The sequence below is a fragment of the Urocitellus parryii genome, chromosome 4 (assembly GCF_045843805.1).
Source record: "Urocitellus parryii isolate mUroPar1 chromosome 4, mUroPar1.hap1, whole genome shotgun sequence".
Taxonomy (NCBI): Eukaryota; Metazoa; Chordata; class Mammalia; order Rodentia; family Sciuridae; genus Urocitellus; species Urocitellus parryii.
In genome coordinates, this window is record NC_135534.1 from 84,287,415 (window position 1) to 84,307,244 (window position 19,830).

At 44.7% G+C, this 19,830-nt stretch overlaps 1 protein-coding gene across 2 annotated transcripts in view; it reads left to right on the forward strand.

Annotated features, from left to right (window-relative positions):
- Positions 1-19,572, forward strand: part of Amotl1 (angiomotin like 1) — a 138,856-nt gene extending 119,284 nt beyond the window's left edge. For both annotated transcript variants that reach the window (XM_026396103.2, XM_026396104.2), the window contains 5 exons: positions 2,157-2,347; positions 7,527-7,652; positions 8,703-8,929; positions 12,296-12,571; positions 13,590-19,572. In XM_026396103.2, the coding sequence (XP_026251888.2) occupies positions 2,157-2,347; positions 7,527-7,652; positions 8,703-8,929; positions 12,296-12,571; positions 13,590-13,696 (927 nt within the window). In that variant the 3' untranslated portion in view covers positions 13,697-19,572. The remainder of the gene's footprint in view (positions 1-2,156; positions 2,348-7,526; positions 7,653-8,702; positions 8,930-12,295; positions 12,572-13,589) is intronic.
- Positions 19,573-19,830: the final 258 nt, after the last annotated feature.

Here is a 19,830-nt window from a genome sequence, read left to right on the forward strand (position 1 = left end):
ACATGGTATTTATGCAGTACATATATGTGGACTAGCTAAGTAAGTGGGTGTCAGAAGCTGTCCTGCCTGACCCTCATTTTGATTTTCTAACTAGCATACTTACTCATTAGCCCATGCTCTCTGTACTCTTGAAGGCTGAAACTTGTGTATTAATTACATAACTTGATGACCCAAATTAGGGGGCCTGTGAAGAGTTTGTCATTATCTCATGTGAGGTCAAAAGGATTCTGCAAAAACAAGCCAGCTGAGATGGTAACAGAAAAGATGTAGATAGAAACTGACAAGCATAGATGGCAGCTTACTGAGGCCGTGGGAGCTCTTTCTTGGAAAATTTCTAAAAATAGAGGAGCTTCTCATCTGGTGGACTGATTCATCTGTCCTCCTGCCTGAGTCCGGGTGCCTGGCCAGATGGGATCAGTGATTTCCTATACAGGTCAGGCGAGGACAGGTATGTGCCTTTCATTGTATTTTTACTTAAATGTCAGTCCCTGACAAGCTGCCTCTTTCTGGGATAATTTATATTTGGAATTTTTAAAAGCTGAATAGAAAATCCCATAGGCACATTTGTTTTCTTCTCTGCTAGGATTAGATTACATCAGTGCAGATCAATACCCAGCTGCTGTTGTAGGTAATTCGAGTCCTTTCTTAATCTAGAACATTATGTGGGTCTCGGTGAAACATTTAAGTACTTCTCACCTTGCAAGTAGCTCTACATTTAAAATTTGTGATCACTGGAAAACATGAGGGGAATGCATGTCCCAGGATGTATAACAGCTGGGATGAAATCATTCTCCTCCCAAGTGCAAAGGAAGCTGGCTCATGTTCAGACTGGGCACCTAAACCTGAGACTCTGGGATGTGCCATTTCTGTTGCTGGTTTGAGTTTAGACTTTCCTGGAAAATCCCATCATCTCCCATGTCATACTTTTTAGGGAAATAGCATACCTGAATTCAGAGAAAAAAATTCTGAAATGTGATCAGTCCAGGTAATAGCCATTTTATTTCCTCTTACCAACACAGATGAAAAGAAAGGGCCAGAAAATGACCTTGTCTTGCATTAGACATCTCTTGCTTTCACATGCATTATCTAATTTGCTTCTTATTCTCAGGCCTTTGGCGGGGCAAATCTTTATACCTCCACTGCCAGAGACTCTGGCATCTGACAGCAGGCATGTTGGGCACCTCACTCCTGCTTTCTGGCCTTTCCTTTTGGTCTTCAAGCCCCAGGGGAAGCAATCAGCTGGAATCACTTCTTTGAATTGTGGAGAAGTGTCCTGGACACTACTCTTGCATTTGGTATAAGTTGACTGCATTGCCTTGGACAGGCCACTATTATCATGCAAAGTCCCCAAGCTGTGGAGCCAGACTCCAGTTTGAATCCCAATTCTACTACTGATTGAGAGGATGTTACCATTAATTTAACCTCTCAGAAGCTTATTCTCTCTGTACAATTGGGATATTGTCTGTTTTACAGAATTATATAGCTATTACATGAGATAGAGGACTGTGGAGGTAAGGTGGTGTGTTAATCAGCTTTTTCGCTGCTGTGGCTAAAGGACCTTGAGGAGCACAACTATAGAGGAGGAAGAGTGTATTTGAGGGCTCATGGTTTCAGAGGTCTTAGTCCATAGAAGGCCGGCTCTATTTCTTGGGGCTTGAGATGAGGCTGAGCATCATGGCAGAGTGTGTGGCAGAGGGAAGCAACTACATCATGGTGATCAAGAAGCAGAGAGACCCCACTCTCCAGATACAAATATATACACCAAAGCCACACTCTAATTCCCACCTCCTCCAGCCTCATCCGACCACTTCAATTACCACTCAGTTAATCCCTATCAGAGGATTAAATCACTGATTGGGTTAAGACTCTTACAACCCAATCATTTCTCCTTGGAACCTTCCTGCATTGTCTCACACGTGAGCTTTTGGTAGACACCTCACATCTGAACCATAATAGGTGGCATGGTGTTTGGATCCACTGAGTTCAGGCGGTACACATTGGAGAGAAGGGAACATGGGCATGATGGGGTTGTGTGTGAATTGCTGCAGGATCTCGAGGACCGTGTGTGCTTCATGTGGGTAACTGTGTAAACAGGGTTGATGTGGTCAACCTTAGAGCCCATTTTGAGCACCACAATGTTATTTCTGCTTATCCAGAAACATGGAAATGGCCAGCCAGCCAGCATGCCAGAATACAATGCTCCGGCCCTCATGGAACTCGTGCGGGAGAAGGAGGAGCGGATCCTGGCCCTGGAGGCTGACATGACCAAGTGGGAGCAGAAGTACCTGGAGGAGAGCACCATCCGTCACTTTGCCATGAGTGCTGCAGCCACTGCTGCAGCTGAGAGGTGAGACAGCGGTGCTCTGCCCATCAGAAGAGCACCACTGGGAAGAACATCAAAACAAAACAAACAGGATCCAAAGTGGTCCAGAGGCTCATCCCTGGGAGCAAGCTCAGCTAAAGATAATCTCTTAGAAGCTGCAGTGCTATTGGAGAGTAAATGGTGTACATTCCTGGAGGATAATTTGGCAATGTGTACCTTTCCTTTGGTTTTAAAATTCTCATCTAGACATTTGTCTTAAGGAAATCATCACATGAGTGCCTAAAGAGTCATGTCCAAGGGTGTTTATCCCAGTGTGGCTGAAAATACTAACACATTTCAAACAGCCTAGAATCCAACAAGAAGAGATTAATTTAATAATATGAAGTGCACCCACACATTGGGATACTATGTGATCTTTAAGAATGATGTTGGGAAAGTGTATTTGTGATTCTTTTTAATACTGGGTCTGTATCATGAGCCAGAGGAGAACATATAATCCTCGTGTTGACCCTGAGAGCAGGTAGTATTCCTATCCTCATTTTACAAGTGAAGGAAGGATCAAGGCTACGAGAGGCCCAGTGGTGGGTTCCATATTGTGCTGGTAGGTAGTAGAGGACCTTGGTCACATGGAGATCTTTCTGACCTAAAACCTGATTCATGTAGTTCAAAATCCTTTTCTGCTGTTCAGTGTTTACCTCTGTTGTTTTACTTTCTCTCTGTAGGTATGAAGTCTTTGTCTTCCTTTAAAATTAGCTCAAAATATGTCATAATCCACAAAAACCACTCACAAAGACTGTTCACCAAATGAGCAAGGCAGTGCCCATTGCTCTTGGACTGCTGGGCCTTAGCTGCAGTCCTAATGACTGCCCATACTGAGAGGCTTTGCTTGGGCTGGTCAGGCCCTTCACTACCTTTCACTCAGTTTACTTTTTTCCCAGAAGTCAATTTAGTTCACCAAAATGTAGGGTCAGTACATTTGGAGGGGAACCTTCAATCTCAAAGCAACATTCAGAAAACCAGACCTCTTAGAAAATGAGAGCTATTGTTCTGCTTGGAATGGTAAAACCCAGTTATGTAGTCAGCTCCTCATTGCATTGAGATAAAAACTTATTTCTTCTCTAATGAGTATAGGAAAGCCTGTGTCGATGGAGGGGTTATTTTATATAAGCTGTTTATGGGCTCTCAGATTCATCAATAAGTAAAGAAATATCCCTGGTAGCATGCTCAGATGTTAGCTCCTGGGACTGGAGAAAGCAGAGAAAGCAAAGATTGCCATCTCATGGGCTAGGTGTCTCCACTGGGCACCCCAGCATTCTGCACCTGGGAAAACCTGCAGACTCGTGGAAAATGACCACTTTGAAATCATTTTCTACCATGTATATGTTGCTTCTGTATGTCCTTGCTTTGAGGGAAAACCACCTAGAGTGTTCATCCAAGTGAGACTCTGGGAGTGGAAATAGACAACCTGAGAAGATATGAATGCTCCAAAGTTGTGGGGTGAAAGTTGGAGGGAAGTCATGTTTTCCAGCCCAGTCTCCATACTCTATAGGTGGCAATAGTGAAGCCCTCCAAAACATTTGTTGATTTTTACATAATTGGAAGATTTTTTTTTTTTAAAGAGAGAGTGAGGGAGGAGAGAGATAGAGAGAGAGAATTTTTAATATTTATTTTTTAGTTCTCGGCAGACACAACATCTTTGTTGGTATGTGGTGCTGAGGATCAAACCCGGGCCGCACGCATGCCAGGCGAGCGCGCTACCGCTTGAGCCACATCCCCAGCCCTGGAAGATTTTTATTTTCAGCTTTTTGGGGTTTGGGTTTTTTTTTTTTTAACCTTTTTGAAATTTTTTATTTATTTATTTATTTTTATGTGGTGCTGAGGATCAAACCCAGGGCCTCACACATGCTAAGTGAGCACTTTACTGCTGAGCCACAACCCCCAGCCCCCAGCTTTCTTTCTTTCTTTCTTTCTTTTTTAAGCTGGTAACTACCTTTCTGTCCTAGGTATGAGAACAGAACATCATACACTTAGAAATTTGGCCTTTTTTTAAAATGATTTTTTAGTTGTTGATGGACCTTTATTTTATTTATTTATATGAGGTCCTGAGAATCAAACCCAGTGCCTAGGCAAGCACTCTACCACTGAGCCATAACCTTAGCCCAAATTTGGCCTTTTTTAAAAAAAAAAAAAAAAAAAAACACACATGTATCACTGTCAATGATGTCCCTAGGAGTTTGCTTTCTCTGTGTGGGTTTAAGAGGAAAGATTTCTGCACAGGGAGGCAGGAGATCTGTATTCAAGACCTTTCCATTTATTGCTGATTGAGGGTATAAGATCTGGGACAAGCCTTTTGAGGGTTTCTGATCTCATGTGAGAAATGGAAATTATAATTCTGGACTGGTAAGAGCAGGGAACACATTCCTCTAACTGAGGATGTTAAAGTGCCCATAGCAGTGTACCTGTGTCACCCTGGAGAGATGACAAAGGGCCCTTCATGTATTATTATTGTTTCAACTTCTATTAAGTTTTCAGATTAGAGTCTGTTTGGGATCTTGGGTCCTAAGGGGATGATTGGAACTGGACCATACAATCAGAAGTGGTGGATAAATAGAACCTGTGATGGGCACAGGGAGGAGTACATAAGAAGAACCACACAGACCCTCTCACAGATTCTAGGCCCAGAGTTGTTCACTAGCCTTCATACAGGAGGAAATGGCTATGAATGGTAGTTCTGTGGGATTTTTCCCAGTCTTTTTGTTCTTTGCCCTGTTTGGAGGATTGGAGTCCCTTTCTACCATCCCTCCCTTCTCCTCCCCCTTGTTTATTTCCACATAACCTCTTGAAGCATCTGATAATTCTGTGGGAAACTGCCCTCCCCTTTGTAGCCTACCCCTTCCCACAGTCAGAACAAGGGTGAGGGGGCTGGATTCAGAGATGTGCAGATATTTACTCCAGTTTTAATGTTCTTTTCATAGAAAATCTCTGAAATGTCAGTGTTGCCTTTCTGTTGATAACAAGGTGGTGCAGTGGGGTGGGGAGAAAAATAAAGCATTTTTGAGAAAGGTTGAAATTCTAAGCTCACGTCTAGTTGCTGAATTGTTACAGATAAATTGGTAAAAATTATTATTTCCAGCTATTAGTTTTGTGGCTTTTCAGCCACTGGTACATGGGTTACATTTATAAGCAGTGATCTTTAAACAAAGAATATAATTTTTATAAATCAACTGATTTTGTCATCTTTATGCATCTTGCTGCCACTGATCAGGATTGTTAGTGGCTTAACTTATTTTCCACATGTGGAGAAGGTTTTGAAACTTTTTATGAATTTCAAAGCAATGCATTGTTTACCTTCAATGTTGTTTTCATCTAATTGTGCCTGCTGTCCTTACTTGTCAGTATAAGCAAGAATTTTTAAATTTGTGGTTCTATGTGAGTTCTCCAAAAGTCAATTGGTTGAAAATGTTTCTAGTCGCTAATTCCTATATTGATGAATTTTGTGCACTATAGAGTGATTTTATAACTTTGTAAGTATGTTTAAAACATTTTTGCCTTATTATTTGCTTTTGTGATATATTTTCAGTCATAGTTTGCATTTTTTGAGGCACATTCTACATATGTGCCCTCTTTATGTGTATCTTTGCTGAAGCCTGCTTCATAAAGGCAAATGAAATTTCCAGAAGTGTAGTAGAATGGACATGGACATGGGAGTTATTACTCTCTGAATTTGAATCAGTGTCCACCATTCACTAATTGGGTGTTCTTGGAAAAGTCATCTGGCCCTGGTTTCATCTGTACATTGGGGACTACTAATACCTGCCACACACATTATAAGAACTACATGAGAGAGACCTCGTGTACCATGCTCTGCCCAGTCCTGCATGAAATAATGCTCATTCATTGATAGCTCTTGTGAAAAAGGGGCCTCTGTTTTGTTGTTGTTGTTGTTGTTTTGTTGTTGTCTTGCTGTTTTTGCATAATCTAGAAAAAGCTTTAAGGTTTTCAATATGATTGTAGCCTTGGAATATGAAGTTAAAGAGATGTGAAATATTTAGTTGGATTATTTCTTATGAATTTAGTATTCACATAATCAGGCATTATTGTGTATCTTAAGATATATCACAAAAATGGCTCATTATATTTTTGCTTATCACGTAATTTGGAGAGATTAAATTAACAAAATTAGTGGTAGGAATAGTTATCATTTGAAAAAAATTTTTTTAGTTGTCAATGGACCTTTATTTATTTATTTATTTATATACAGTGCTGAGAATCAAGCCCAGTGCCTCACACCTGCTAGGCAAGTGCCCTACCACTGAGCCACAACCCCAGCCCAGGAATAGTTATCTTTGACCGGCTCTTTGCAGACACCTGCTTTCAGATAAACTGCTTTTTCATTTACCTACATCTTGTCCTTGTGTTCTCTCTGCCCACCTCAACTGAACTTTCAGTACCATGTGTCTGTCATCTTCATCTTTCTTCCCTGGTACCCTGTATATTTGTTACTTTGAACTGACCTGAATCCTAGGCAAGAGCCCATAAAACAAGAAGGGAAGCAGCATAGAGACAGGAAGAGAGAATTCAGTATGGGGCCTCTCTGCCCAAGAAGATCAATCTCAGCATCTATCATTACTGAATCCATTTGCTTTTACTGTAAAATACCTAAATACTGCTGTGTAGATGATACATACAGGTGGAACTTTAACTCTGATTGGAAGATTGAGATGAGTATGAAAAGTCCAAACATAGAAACACCAGTAAATATAATGATAAAATATCCCCGTGCCAGTAGATGAAATCCATACGTGTCCCATCTATATATTTATAACCTATCACATAGATTAGTAGAAGGGTCAGACAAATTTGATGTTGAATTCTATTTTGCTTTCCCTAGACACTTTCTTACTTCTTTCGAGTTCAGGAGGCGAACTGGCCAGGATTTAAGAAAGGAAAACTGGGTGAAGGAGTTTGTGGATTTTGTTAGCGTGCACCCTTTGGTTGCCTGTTCATGAGCATTTGCATATTTTGTTGGATTTGATGAAATTGCTAAGTGAGCGAGGAAGTGGAGACAGGAGGCTTTTAAGATCCAGGTGAAGGTAAAGAGAAAATCTCTGTTCCAACGTGAACACCAGCTTGTCCATTCTGTGTCTGTGTTGAAAATAAGCAAGAAGGCTCCTGTGATCCAGTGCATGTCCTGTGTTCCCAGGGACACCACCATCATCAACCACTCAAGGAATGGCAGCTATGGCGAGAGCTCACTGGAGGCCCACATCTGGCAGGAGGAGGAGGAAGTGGTGCAGGCCAACAGGAGGTGTCAGGACATGGAGTACACGTAAGGGACCTCGTGTGCAATGGAACCCTTGGGCACCACTCTGACAGCTTACACTTCACCCAAGTGGGACCATCAGCTGCTATAGCACCCCCATTGTAGCCCTTTCAGAGAGGATTGCTTCTCTGGCCTGTTCTGAATGCTGTGAGCTTGAGGTCTCCAAAGACGTTCACCTGCCCTGGAGAGAAGGGAAAGGTTCACACCTAAGTAGGTGGCTTCACTTAGCAGGAGGACTGGTGTTGGTGCTTTTGGGGGCGTTGCTGCAAGTCAGTGCAGGCTTTAGGATGGAGGCCGAGTGTAATGAAGGGAGAATTTAGATGCCTGTGTTATTTCTGGGTGTACATCTCTTTTACCTTCCAGACATTATGGGCTGGAAAGGAGAAACCAATTTTATTCCGAAGATCCAGAGGTTTTTGAGCCAGAGTTTACATATTCTAGCCAAAGATAAGGAACTTGGTTAACTCATTCTCTGTGGGGCTGCACAAGATTACCTGCGGGCTTTTTAACATTATAAAACTAGCCTGCCCCACTTGACCACCTGAGGACCTGTGGAGATGTGAAATAGGGTTGCATGATTGAGCCATCAGTAGTCACTATCAGAGTTGTGAAAAGAACTCAGGTATTTTCTGGTTCCCACTTTGGGCCATCCATGAGGGAAAAGAACCTTTTTCCGTATCTTCATTTTCCCCTTGGAATGTAAAGAAGCTCACCCGTTTGAGCCTTAGTTTCTGGGTTCCTCCGTTGCTTCCCATACTAGACCTGCTAAATGTGGTCCCAAGCACATTGGTCCAGGGAGTCTCTAGCAGGTGGCCATGGTCATTCTCACCACACCTCCCGGAAGTCCCACTCTCTGGAGGTGTCAGAGAAGGTATGCCCTTTTGACCTACTGCAAAAGACCCACCTTATGCAATTTGAAAATTCTGAATATTTGAAGGCTTGTACTGTACTTGACCCTCCACCCTGAGTTTCAGTTGAAGTCTCCAGGACAACCTGAGAAATATGTTTCAGGTTTTTCTAACTAAATAAACTTATTAAGACTATTTTGTTTCACAGTATTAAGAATCTCCATGCCAAAATCATTGAGAAGGATGCCATGATTAAAGTCCTTCAGCAGCGATCCCGTAAGGATGCTGGGAAGACTGACTCCTCCAGCCTTCGGCCAGCCCGCTCTGTCCCGTCCATCGCGGCGGCCTCTGGGGCACACTCCCGCCAGACCTCACTTACCAGCAACCAGCTGGCCGAAGAGAAGAAGGAAGAGAAGACCTGGAAAGGCAGCATAGGTGAGCCCCCCTCCTCCTAGAAAGCAAGATCACACAAGTACTGAGAGGCGGTCTTCCTGTCATTTGTGGGACACAGGAATTTCCCTATATATTTCCTCATCTCAGTTTACTCATCTGTAAATTGGACAGAAAATCAGTCATACTTTGGTTGTAGAAATTAAATGGGCTATGTGGAAGCCCTGTGTAAATTCTGAAGGCAGCAGAGTAGTTGTTAGCCTTAGTGGACCCATGTCATTATTGTTAAAATTTGAGGTGACACACAAAATGTCCTAATAGAAAAGGCTTAGAGATATCAGGCCTCTGAACTGGGCTCTGCTCCAAGCCTTTGCTTCTGTGTCTAGAAAGAGTTCAGGTCTGCCCTGCTTTGCCCCATGGGGCGTGGGAGGGCCATGTGAGATGACGGGGGATACATGTTGGAGGAAGTGCTCTCAAGTGTGAGGTGGTGGCTCTTGCTGTGTTGTTGTTGTGCAAGCAGAATTTTGAGAATTCTACAAGTGTGGTCCTAGCCAGAAGTGGGTTTCCTGAAGGGAGGGCAACATTCCTTGACTGCATGGGTTAGTGAGGAGAGGAAGTGGGCAGCTTCCTTCTCTCTCTCTCTCTCTCTCTCTCTCTCTCTCTCTCTCTTTCTCTCTCCCTCCCTCTCTCACGTACACACACACACACACACACACACACACACACACACATACACCCTCTACTCCCTTCCCCTGCATTCTGGCAACTCCAGGGATCTGGCCCTTCTTTGATGCATGTACCTGGGTCAGTGTGTATTTTTGTTTCTCTGCTGAGCCCAGAGCCAACTTTCACCAGTACAGGACCCCAGAGGAGCCTGGCTGCTTTGTTCCAGAGGGGAAAAGAGCTTCCATATGAACCCAACAGAGTTGGGGGGATCAAAGGCTCCTAGCTAGAATCACTGTTTGAAGTCCCTCCACTGGTGGCCGTAGCAGCCCCTGCCCTCAAAGGAAATTCACTTCAAAGAGGACACGTGTGGACAGCAGCTGGGATCATCAAACACCATCCCAAGGACACTTAGCTATCCTAGCCCAGTTAGAGAGCAGAGGCGATGCTCAGGCAGCCCTGGTTAAGGAGTTTGAAGTTTGCTCAGCTCTGGTGGAAATGTCTCTGGGAGAAGCCCATGTTTTGACCTACAGCCAGGCAAACACTCTAGTGTCTTTTCCCCAGGATTTAGCAGTTCTAAATCAGGTCTGGGAGCCACAGACCTTGACCTGAAGGAAGAGTGGCTGTATTGTCTGCACCATATTCCTCTCTGTTATTGTAATTGGTGTCCATGTCTCACAAAAACAGGGAGGGACCCCTAGGGTCCAGGCAGAGGCATTCATTCAGTCCCCCACGTTTTTGTCTGCCTCGGAGGCAGAGATGACAGTGTTCACCTTCCTTACTGCTCAGAGGCTCATAGGAGAGAAGCTGCCTAGTGATTTACTCAACCCATTCACCCTGAGAACATCCTGTCAGACTCCAGAGTTTCACCAGGCAGGTTCAGGAGGAAAGAGTGTAGGCTGAGCTCCAGATCAGGCATGGCTAGGTTTGACTCCCTTCCTGCTGCTTTAGAGCTGAGAGAAGTTAATTTCTCTGAGCTTCCATTTCCTTCTCTGTTGACAGAGGAGAAGACCTACCTCACAGGAAAGTTGTGGAATATAAAGTAAGATAATGTGTTAAGCCCTAGGACAGCAGCTGGGATCATCAAACACTTAGCTATCCTAGACCAGTTAGAGAGCAGAGGGGATGCCCAGGCCGCCCTGGTTAAGGAGTTTGAAAGGCCAGTTTCCCTTACTACTCAAAGTGTGGTCCGTGGACCCACAGCACCAGCGTCGCCTGGGAGCTTGTAAGAAAGGCAGAGAAGCTCAGGCCCAGTTCCTGCATCATTTCTTCATCATAGTCATACAGCCAAGTAACTGACAGGCACATTGCATTTTGAGAAGCATACCGTGGTCACACTGAAATTCCCTGGGTTATGAAAGGGCACCTTGAACAGCTCTGGCAAGGATACCTTCTGAATTGCTGGGTCCTTACTAAGGTAAATGAACAAATACTTGATTGTGCTCACCACTTCTCCTATGGGCCAGAGTTCTGAGCGCTGGTGCTTTTCTGAAATGTGTGCTCTATTTAAAAATAGAAAAGTGACCTTCCTATCCAGCTTTGTAGGAAGACTGAGGAAAATGGATGCCTCTGCTCTCCCTACCTCCCTCCTCCATGCCAGCATGCCCTCTCTCCCACCCCAGCCTCACCACTTTCTGGGGAGGTCAAGAACAAGGCTCAGTGGCCCTTTCCAGGAGCCACTGGCTGGCTCCTTCTTCTTGGGGGCCATAGCTCTGTGGGGGAATAACCTGTACGACTTGGTGGTCGTCCCAGCCAGGGAAGACATTTGTTTTCGAATCTGGCAGTAGGAGCGCATTAATCTATCGTGACACACGAATAAACCAGTCAGGGTCACTCCAAGTAAATTTTGGCTGACTGAAGAAGACACAGACACAGAAAAGTACCTTTTCTTTGGGTTCAGTGACCGCTCCTCAGCCACAGCTCCCACAAAGGGGGCAAGGCAGGCAAGAAAAAGAACGAGCATACCTAGAACCTGAGTTTTATTGGGGATAAGCCATTCAAACGAGGCAAGGGGTCAGGTTTCAGGGAGTTGAGTCTAGCTTCGTGATGTCTTGCTGTCTGCAGATTGACTGACATCTTGGAAGGTCACACCCATCTCATGTGCTGGGTGATAATCAAAGGCAGAGCAAGTGAAAGGGACACATACTGCACAGCCCAGACAGAGCTGCATCGTCAGTCTGGTCTGCTTTGTGCACTCGAAATGCTCACAGCTCACACACACAGCCCATGGCTGGCTCGCCACACTCATCCATTATCATGAGTGGGTGGGAATGGAGGACTATTCAGAAGAGTAAAGGGCCAGTGGGGACATATCTAGGACCAGGGAAGCCTTTTAATTTTCCTTAGGTGGAGCAAGTGTCCCCCAGAATCTCCCTCGGGACATGTTGGGTAAAGTAAGTGTGGTCTCTAGAAAGCCTTGCAGGAGTCTCCTCACTCTTTCCTGTTACATGTTGTTTGTTCGTGGACACCATCCTATGAATAATTTCATCCTGTGACTTTTATTATAACCTGATAATTCCTCCTCCACTGCAGAAAAAAAAAAAAAAACTTTTTAGAGAGGGGACTGAATCGCTCACATTTTTATTTATTCTCTCAGTGTTTGTCACAAAAAGTGTGTATTAAGTGCCTGGTGAATGAGTCAGTCAATGACCGAAGCAATCCTCGGTCAAGAAGGAAACAATTTCCAGGTTTAGTTTTTAAAAGAAAAGAGAAGAATATCATTGAAAAAACCTCTTTTTCTGCCCTCAGGGTTGCTGCTGGGGAAAGAGCACCATGAGCATGCTTCTGCCCCTCTGCTGCCAACTCCACCGGCCTCTGTACTGTCCCCTGCAGCATCTGTAACATCAGCCAGCAGTGCCCACGTGAAGACAGGCAGCAAGGACAGCAGCACCCAGACTGACAAGAGCACTGAACTCTTGTGGCCCAACATGGCCTCGCTCCCCAACCGCGGCAGGCTGAGCACCACCCCCTCCAACAGCCCCGTCCTGAAACACCCAGCCACCAAAGGGACTACAGAGAAAACAGGTATGTCCTCTATGTTCGAGACCCCACCGAGCTCTGTGGGCCCAGGAAGGAGGTTTTTGTTGAGCTGGAGAGGGAGCAGCAGCACTTATAGGCTCTGCTTACTCTTTGTCATCATGGTGATAAAATGTGTGAAGACACTCCTAAGTCATCACCATGTAAAATGAGCACATAGCTCCAGTCCACCCTCTAATGTTTACTTTCCCCAGAAGGAGTGAAAACAGCACCTCTGAGGGATATTAGGGTATGAGTGCCCTCCATTACATTTGGTCCCCAGGTTCATAGATGGTGCCTTCGAGGCATTAACTTGCCAAGGATCCAGGCCTCCGTGGAAGACATGCTCATTGAAGGGGAAATCAAGTGAAGTCAGAGCTGCTTTAATTGCACCACAGCACTGAGGCCAGTTCTAATGAGTTGTTTTAAATATTTAAGAGAAGACAGCTAGGGAGGGTGAGTCCAAAGTGTCCAGGGGAAGAGTAGACTTGGCCTTGGACAATCATAGTTCTGGGAATAGTTCTTTTCAGGAATTCTTTGGAGGAGGTGGGAATTCCTTGGGGGCATGTGTTACCTGTTGTCTCCAAGGGGGTGTGGTCTTTGTTTCCACCCTCCAAAACGGACAGGTAAATTCAGTGTTGTCATTTTTTGTAGATGTAATTCTTGGGATATGCTTTTCCAAGTAAGAATTGGAATTTGTAAGAAGTGCCTGGCCTGTCGTGAGTGCTTGGCGGTTTTGAGTGGAGGGAGAGTGGCTGTGCGGGCTCTGCACAAAGGCCCAGTGTCATCTTTTCCATTTAATCCTCTTCCATCAACGTCCTCATTTTCATTTGTATCTGAACCCTGGTTCAGTCACTCATCGTTTTTCCACTGTGAGATGGATTACGTAGGCCTTTCCTGCATACTCTGTGGTCAGTGAGACTCCCAGGAGAGCCCCAGCATTTGAAATCGGTTTGTTGTAGAGAGAGCTCACAGAGCCTCTGCTCCTCCTGAGGAATGCTGACGTTATTCCCTCTCTACTTGGCAGAGAACTCTCCTGGCCACGGGAAGTCACCAGAGCACAGAGGCCGCGTGAGCAGCTTGCTGCACAAGCCCGAGTTCCCTGATGGAGAGATGATGGAAGTTCTCATCTAACTCTGTCATCCCTGCTGAATGTCATTATGGAACACTGACAAATAAGGAGCGTGGCAGAGGAAAAGAAAGATCGGGAAGGTTGCAGATGGGAAGCCAGGAATGATATGAACTGATAAGATTTCAGATTAATAAGAACACTTTTTATAGTTGTTAAAAACAAGAGACCTACGTGACTACAGAGAGAAGAGAGAGCTATGTATTTTTAGTGCATATAGCAGAAGGGAGAAGATGCATGTAGGTTTGGAAACAAAGTTAAGAAGAAATAGGAAATGGAATTTTTTATTGTATAGAAATTGTACCTCCTGGGAAGGCTCTGTGTATACCCCGTTCTCTGGTTATAAATAGATAAACCTAAACATGGGCCTTCCTTGGAATATCCCCATTCTCCTTGCCTCTTAGCATGTTTGGCTTAAGAAGAACCTTCTAGAAATCTCTAGAGCCCATCTTGATATAATGTAGCCCGCCTTACCATTGTGGGGTGTCCCCTGAGTGTGTGGAGGATTGGCAGCAAGAAGAAATGTCCAGGATCATGGAGAATTTCAAAGGTGGGCTTCACCTAATTACCTCTTGGGTTTGAATTTTCAGGAGATTTATGGGCTTCTTAGGTTTTCTGGATTCAGCAGTGTTTTCTAAACAGGATGGGAGCATTATGATCTTGGTCTTTATTTTCCTTCACTTCTCTTGAGTTTCTCTGCTTTACTTGCTTTCATTTTACTTTTTCATTGTTCCGTCGTTTGTTTTTTTTTTTTTTTTTTTTTAAGATGTGGCAGCCTTCCTTAGGTGTGGGACTTAGGGCAGCAGCATCTGACTGTCTTCCTTCTTGCTATGTGTTATAATGGCCAGTAGGATAAGCCACCTGCTGGCTTCCTCCACCTTTGCACAGTGGGCTGCAGCTGTAAATCTCATGCTGACTGTCCACTTTGACGGGACAGAGGGTTCCGTAGGTCACTGTGAGATCTTGCATCAAGATCACGGCAACTGGCTTTTTTTGTCTCACGTCATCTTTCTTGCAAGGAACCTGACATATCCCATTTTTCTGCTAGGGTAAGACTTTCAGGATAGCTCTGCAGGAAATGGATGACAGTTTACAAACAGTCGTCTCAGTGGCATGGGGAATCTTTGCCAGGCACCCCTGTTCCACTTCCTTATATCTGGGGCTCACAAGCATGTTCATCACTCTCCCCAGCCCTGCACACTCCTCTGCCTGCTGTTGCGGAGCCTACAGACTTCTCTGCCTCCGCTTCTGCCATGAACTTGCTTTGTAATCTGTCAGGCCAGTATGTATACAATGTGGTCAGGTTTTTCAAGATTTCAATTGTGTGATAGTGTATCCAGAGTGAGACAGAAATGCCATGGGACAAGAGCCAGGAGTGAGTGAGGAAGTGGGCCTCTTGCACCCCTGCTGTGATGTTCACGAAGAAGCTGCCCTTCCAAATCCAGGAGATGCTGGCTTAGACAAGAGGGGAAGCTCATCCAGTGTCAGCTGCTCTTGCAGGGTCCTGAATCTTTCTCCCAGGTCAGCTGGATCCATGCTTTCCCAGGCCCCTTTCCTCATGCTTACTTTGGAGAAGGGGATGGAGGAGTGGGAGGGAACAAGCCCTAGGTTTAAGACTTTGGTACCTCCTAAATGAGCACTGAAGACAATACTACTCAGGAAACTTAGCTTGGGTAGCTTATTTTAGGACTGATGATCACAGTGTAACCTGGGCAGAGTTAGGGCATCCCCACATTGAGGTAATAGAAAGAAGACAAGAGGTGTGAGCCAGAAAGGGGAGGGAGGAAACACATGGCTTGGCCAGAAGGCCTCTGATCTGTCTAACATGACAGAGTGATTGGGAACTAATGCTCCGAGCCCTGCTGTGGGGTTTGTGCTACCTGCTTCTCCTGTAGTCTCACATGGAGCATCAGAGCATCTACTGTACAGAATGGGAAAGTGAGGCAGCTCTGAGACGTGAGTTGGCTCCATGCCCTGGTATATGGGAGAGTCCTCCTCAGTGGGGAAAGGGTTAAGTATGGCTAGGGTAGGGATGGGGCAGGGGGATCCCACCAGTCTCTGTTCCCTGTCAGTTTTTCACAGGAATGAGCCTGAATGAATTGCAACTAACTCTCTTAATGACATTTGTACCCCTTAATGTTGGATATAGACCAGAAAGCAAAGTGTCCAATGATGGAAAGTCACCTCTGCCAGCTCCACTGCCATGACTGAGCCACCCAGACTTAGGCTGTCTCCCAGGCAATGGGTAAAACTGAGAGCCACAGCCCAGTTTCCCCCCAAAGCCTGATCTGCATGTTCCGGACACCAGATTGGCATTCTTGGGCATGAGGCTTGCCCTCGTGGGGCCCCCTGAATCGTCAGAGATCTTTCAGAATACAGATGGAAACACTGTTTTTCAGGGCTTCAATTACAGTTGTGTGAGGCTTATGCCAGTCTTCTTTTCTCTAACCTATTATGACCCCTCCTTGAGAAAGGGGATCTCTGGCCTTCATGTGTTTTCTTCTGTGGGAGATCTCCTGACAGCCAGGGACTTTTCAGCATCGTTGTTTGCTTGAAACCTAGCTTGCCTGTAGGACAAAGGGACTACAGGTGCTGTACGACGTCTTACATCATCTGATTTTGAGAAGAATGCTAGCTATATTTTTTAATACTGACCATATGTGAGCACTGAAGTGAAAACTCCCTGGGTTGCAAGGGTAAGTTTACTGTCCTCGTTGCAGGAATGCAAAAAGTGGCTCAGGAGGTTGAAGTCTCTCTCAAAGCCTCACAGCCAGAACAAGCTAGGATTTAAAGCCAAGGTTTAAAGAGGAGCCTAAATCACAGTTTGCCTGGCCTTAAACATGACCTGCAGCACTACATCTGGATTCTCTGTGACTTTGTAATGTGCTTGCAAACACACACACACACACACACACACACACACACACACACACACACACACACATCTCTGCCCACCTCTCAGGGCCTGAGAAATAGGACTAAACCTAAAACACCTAGAATTGCCCATAAACACCAGGCATAGCTGGAAATCTTTGTGTTCTATTATGAGCACAGCTACAAAATATATCTGAAAAATACTTGCAGGCTGGGGCTGAGGCTCAGTGGTAGAGTGCTTACCTAGCAAGAGAAGCCCTAAGTTTGATTCCTGTAGATAAATAAGTTGGTTACATTTAAAAAAAAAAAAAAAAGTTCACATTGTCTGGAGTTCTAGACTTTTTTAGAAGTTCCCAGGGACATCTGATCATAGAATTTGAAGATCCTGTCTCCAGGTAAAGGGTAAAATAGACTTTGGCTTTGCATGAAAGTATCCCAGAGTAATTTGGCTTCATCCTTGAATGGGTTGTCAGGTCATTTCTGTGTGATGCCAGGGTATGAGATGGAATATTAGAAGTTGTTGGGTTTACTAGACATTCACTAACTAGCTAGTTCTGTACACAAGAACTATTACTGCTGTGGGTTCACATAGCTAAGCTGCCAGGAAAAACATTGTTTTGCAGAAATCTCAGATCATGTACAGAACACTTGCTCAGCATTTTCTTTTCTTGGCATTCCTTTTGCTTCCCACAGCTTGGTGGCCAGTGACAGTGTGGAGTTCACTTGTTCTCTCCGTGCCTGCTGGGTAGGGCTGCCTAGTTCTACCCAGGCTTTGGTTGGGAGGGCAGAGATGACAGAGTCCCTCTGGCTACAGTCCCATGAGGGCTGCCCTTAGTACCCTTGTGAGTCTACAGGGCTGGGAATGAATATCCAAACAGTTGCTCCAAATAAGTTCTGAACTTGGAACAGAGAACTTTATGAATCTGTTGCTCAGGAAAGAGGCTTTCAGAATGTCCCTGCAGCCAGTCATTACTCCTATCCATTCTCACCTGGGTTGGCCTCTTTCCCTGGGTCCTTGTGAGGCAGTGGCTAAAGCGCCTTTTTGCCAGTTCAGGGGGAGTGAGAAGTTGTCCTCCCTGACAGCCTTCAGAATCCCAGAGGTGTATGCAAACATAACTGGGGCTGGGGTCCTAGGAGACAGTAAAGAAGAGATGGGGTTTAAAATATTTCAAGACAGACAGCTCACATGGGGACTGCAAGGACCTATACTGAGCAAACAGAGATGCTTCCCAAAACCAAAGTCGTGCTCCATGTCTGCACTGGAGCAACTGAGGAGCATGTTTTTCCGTGTTTCCTGAATGACATTGTTCACTTTGTAGGTAAAGGAGTCTTGTGGCCATTTCAAGTGGGATCTTATGAGAATTTTTCATGGTGAAAGCTTTAAGAAGCCAGAGAGTATCTACCAATAGCTTCTCCATATCCCCAAACCTGAGGCAACCGTGCTATATCCTTTATAAATGTTGACTTTCTTTTCTTTTTCTTTTTTTTTTCCTGCTAATTAATCCATGTGTTTGAAATGTTTTCATTTGATGTGAGAATTGTTTAGTGCATTTGCCTCTGGTGTATGGATCCACAGAGATGGAAAGGATAATTAAGAAGTTTCCAGAAACTGGTCAGCTGGGAGCATGCAAAGGTCAGCATTTCAGTAAAAGAATTTCTTCTGGAACTAATGAGCAATTTTTTTCTCTTCCTTTTTAAGAAGTGTACCCTTTTCTTATTTAGTAATTTAATGATATATTAAGATGTGTACATGTAAGTGCTTACATATGAGGTATGACTCTAGGGTTGTGAGTAGAATTTCTTAATATTCAGAAAATCCAAGTGTTTCATCTCACCCCACCTTCCTTTAAAATGTGTCCCTTTGGGAGACTATGTACTGATGACTGCAATGCCGTCTAAGTAATGAAAACACTTTGGGAACTCCTCTGTTAGAATGACCTTCAGGACATGATATGTTCCTTTGATTCCCCTTAGAGGTGAGGAATCTCCATCCTTTGAAGATGGATTTAAGTTTTGGAAATAATCCCAAGTTGTTGACAGCACAGGTGAAAGAATAAAGTTGGCAGTTAAAGTAAGTCAGACCATTCTTGTTTTGAAAAATGATCTTGAAGAGTCTTGGAATGAGTCTTTGGATTCAGAGCCTCTCAAAGTGCACATTTAAGGAAGGACAGTACTCAGCAGAATGTGCAGCTTCTAGAGAATTCTGTTTTAGAAGGCTGTTCTCTTGCCATGCCTCGTATGTGTTCACATCTCTGCATACACGACAGATGTAAGTGCATATTCGTTAGCATGAATATCTGGTAGGTATTCTTTAAAACTGAGTTAGACTTAAGAGCATGTTATTGTCATGTATGCTGTGACTGAGGTGTTTCTTTGTCATGAAACTTTGCTTCTTCACAGAGTTAAACACTGTCCTCTATATAAGGCAGTGCATATACAGCATATTCTTGTATCAGCTGCTGAAGTTTTGACGCCCAGTGTTGTGTTGACATGTGATTTTTGCCTAGGATTCTGTTCTCAGATAGACACCTGTGAGTATTTATTACAAAGCAGAATGTAAGCAGATTTATCCACAGTGGTTCTATTTAAATCAAGGTGGTTTTCCTTATAGGGAGGGACACTGGAGCCTCTTACTCAACGAGGCACTTAACAGAATCTGTAAAATTCTGTGACACCAGGGTGAGCCAGGTGCGTTCCACCAGAATGATGGCGCCCTCAGGCCACTGCACCCCCTGCCTGAGCGTGTGAGTCACTGTACCTGGTTGTCAATGTGATGTTCCTCCCATAGAATCTGGCATCGAGTGTGACCTTTTGTCACCTTCATTTTTGCTGGTCTGCATTGAGGGGTGGTGTACAGCCAGATGGATCTGTGTACAGAGAGGGGGGAGACTGAGAACATGGCGTGTCCCCCACAGCAAATGTGGATGCTGTCGGTCAGCCAAAGATTTTCCTATTCTTTGCTGCTTAAACTTGTGCCTTAATATTGTATATAATAAATGGATAAAATGGCAAAGTGGCTCTTCTGTCCCTCTCACTGGCTCTTTTCTTCCCCAAAGAACGTACATACTGAGTGCTCAATAAATGCTTCATTTCACTGAGCTGCATGGAGGCAGCACCACTGATTGTTCCGCTCCAGAGGCCTTCAGCGCCCCCTGTGGGCCTCAGCTCACCCTGACAGGGAGCTCATGGTTCTGAGGAGGAAATGAGTCATGGTGGCGCTGGCCACCTACCCTCCGGCTTCCTCCAAATAAATCAAGAGAAAGGG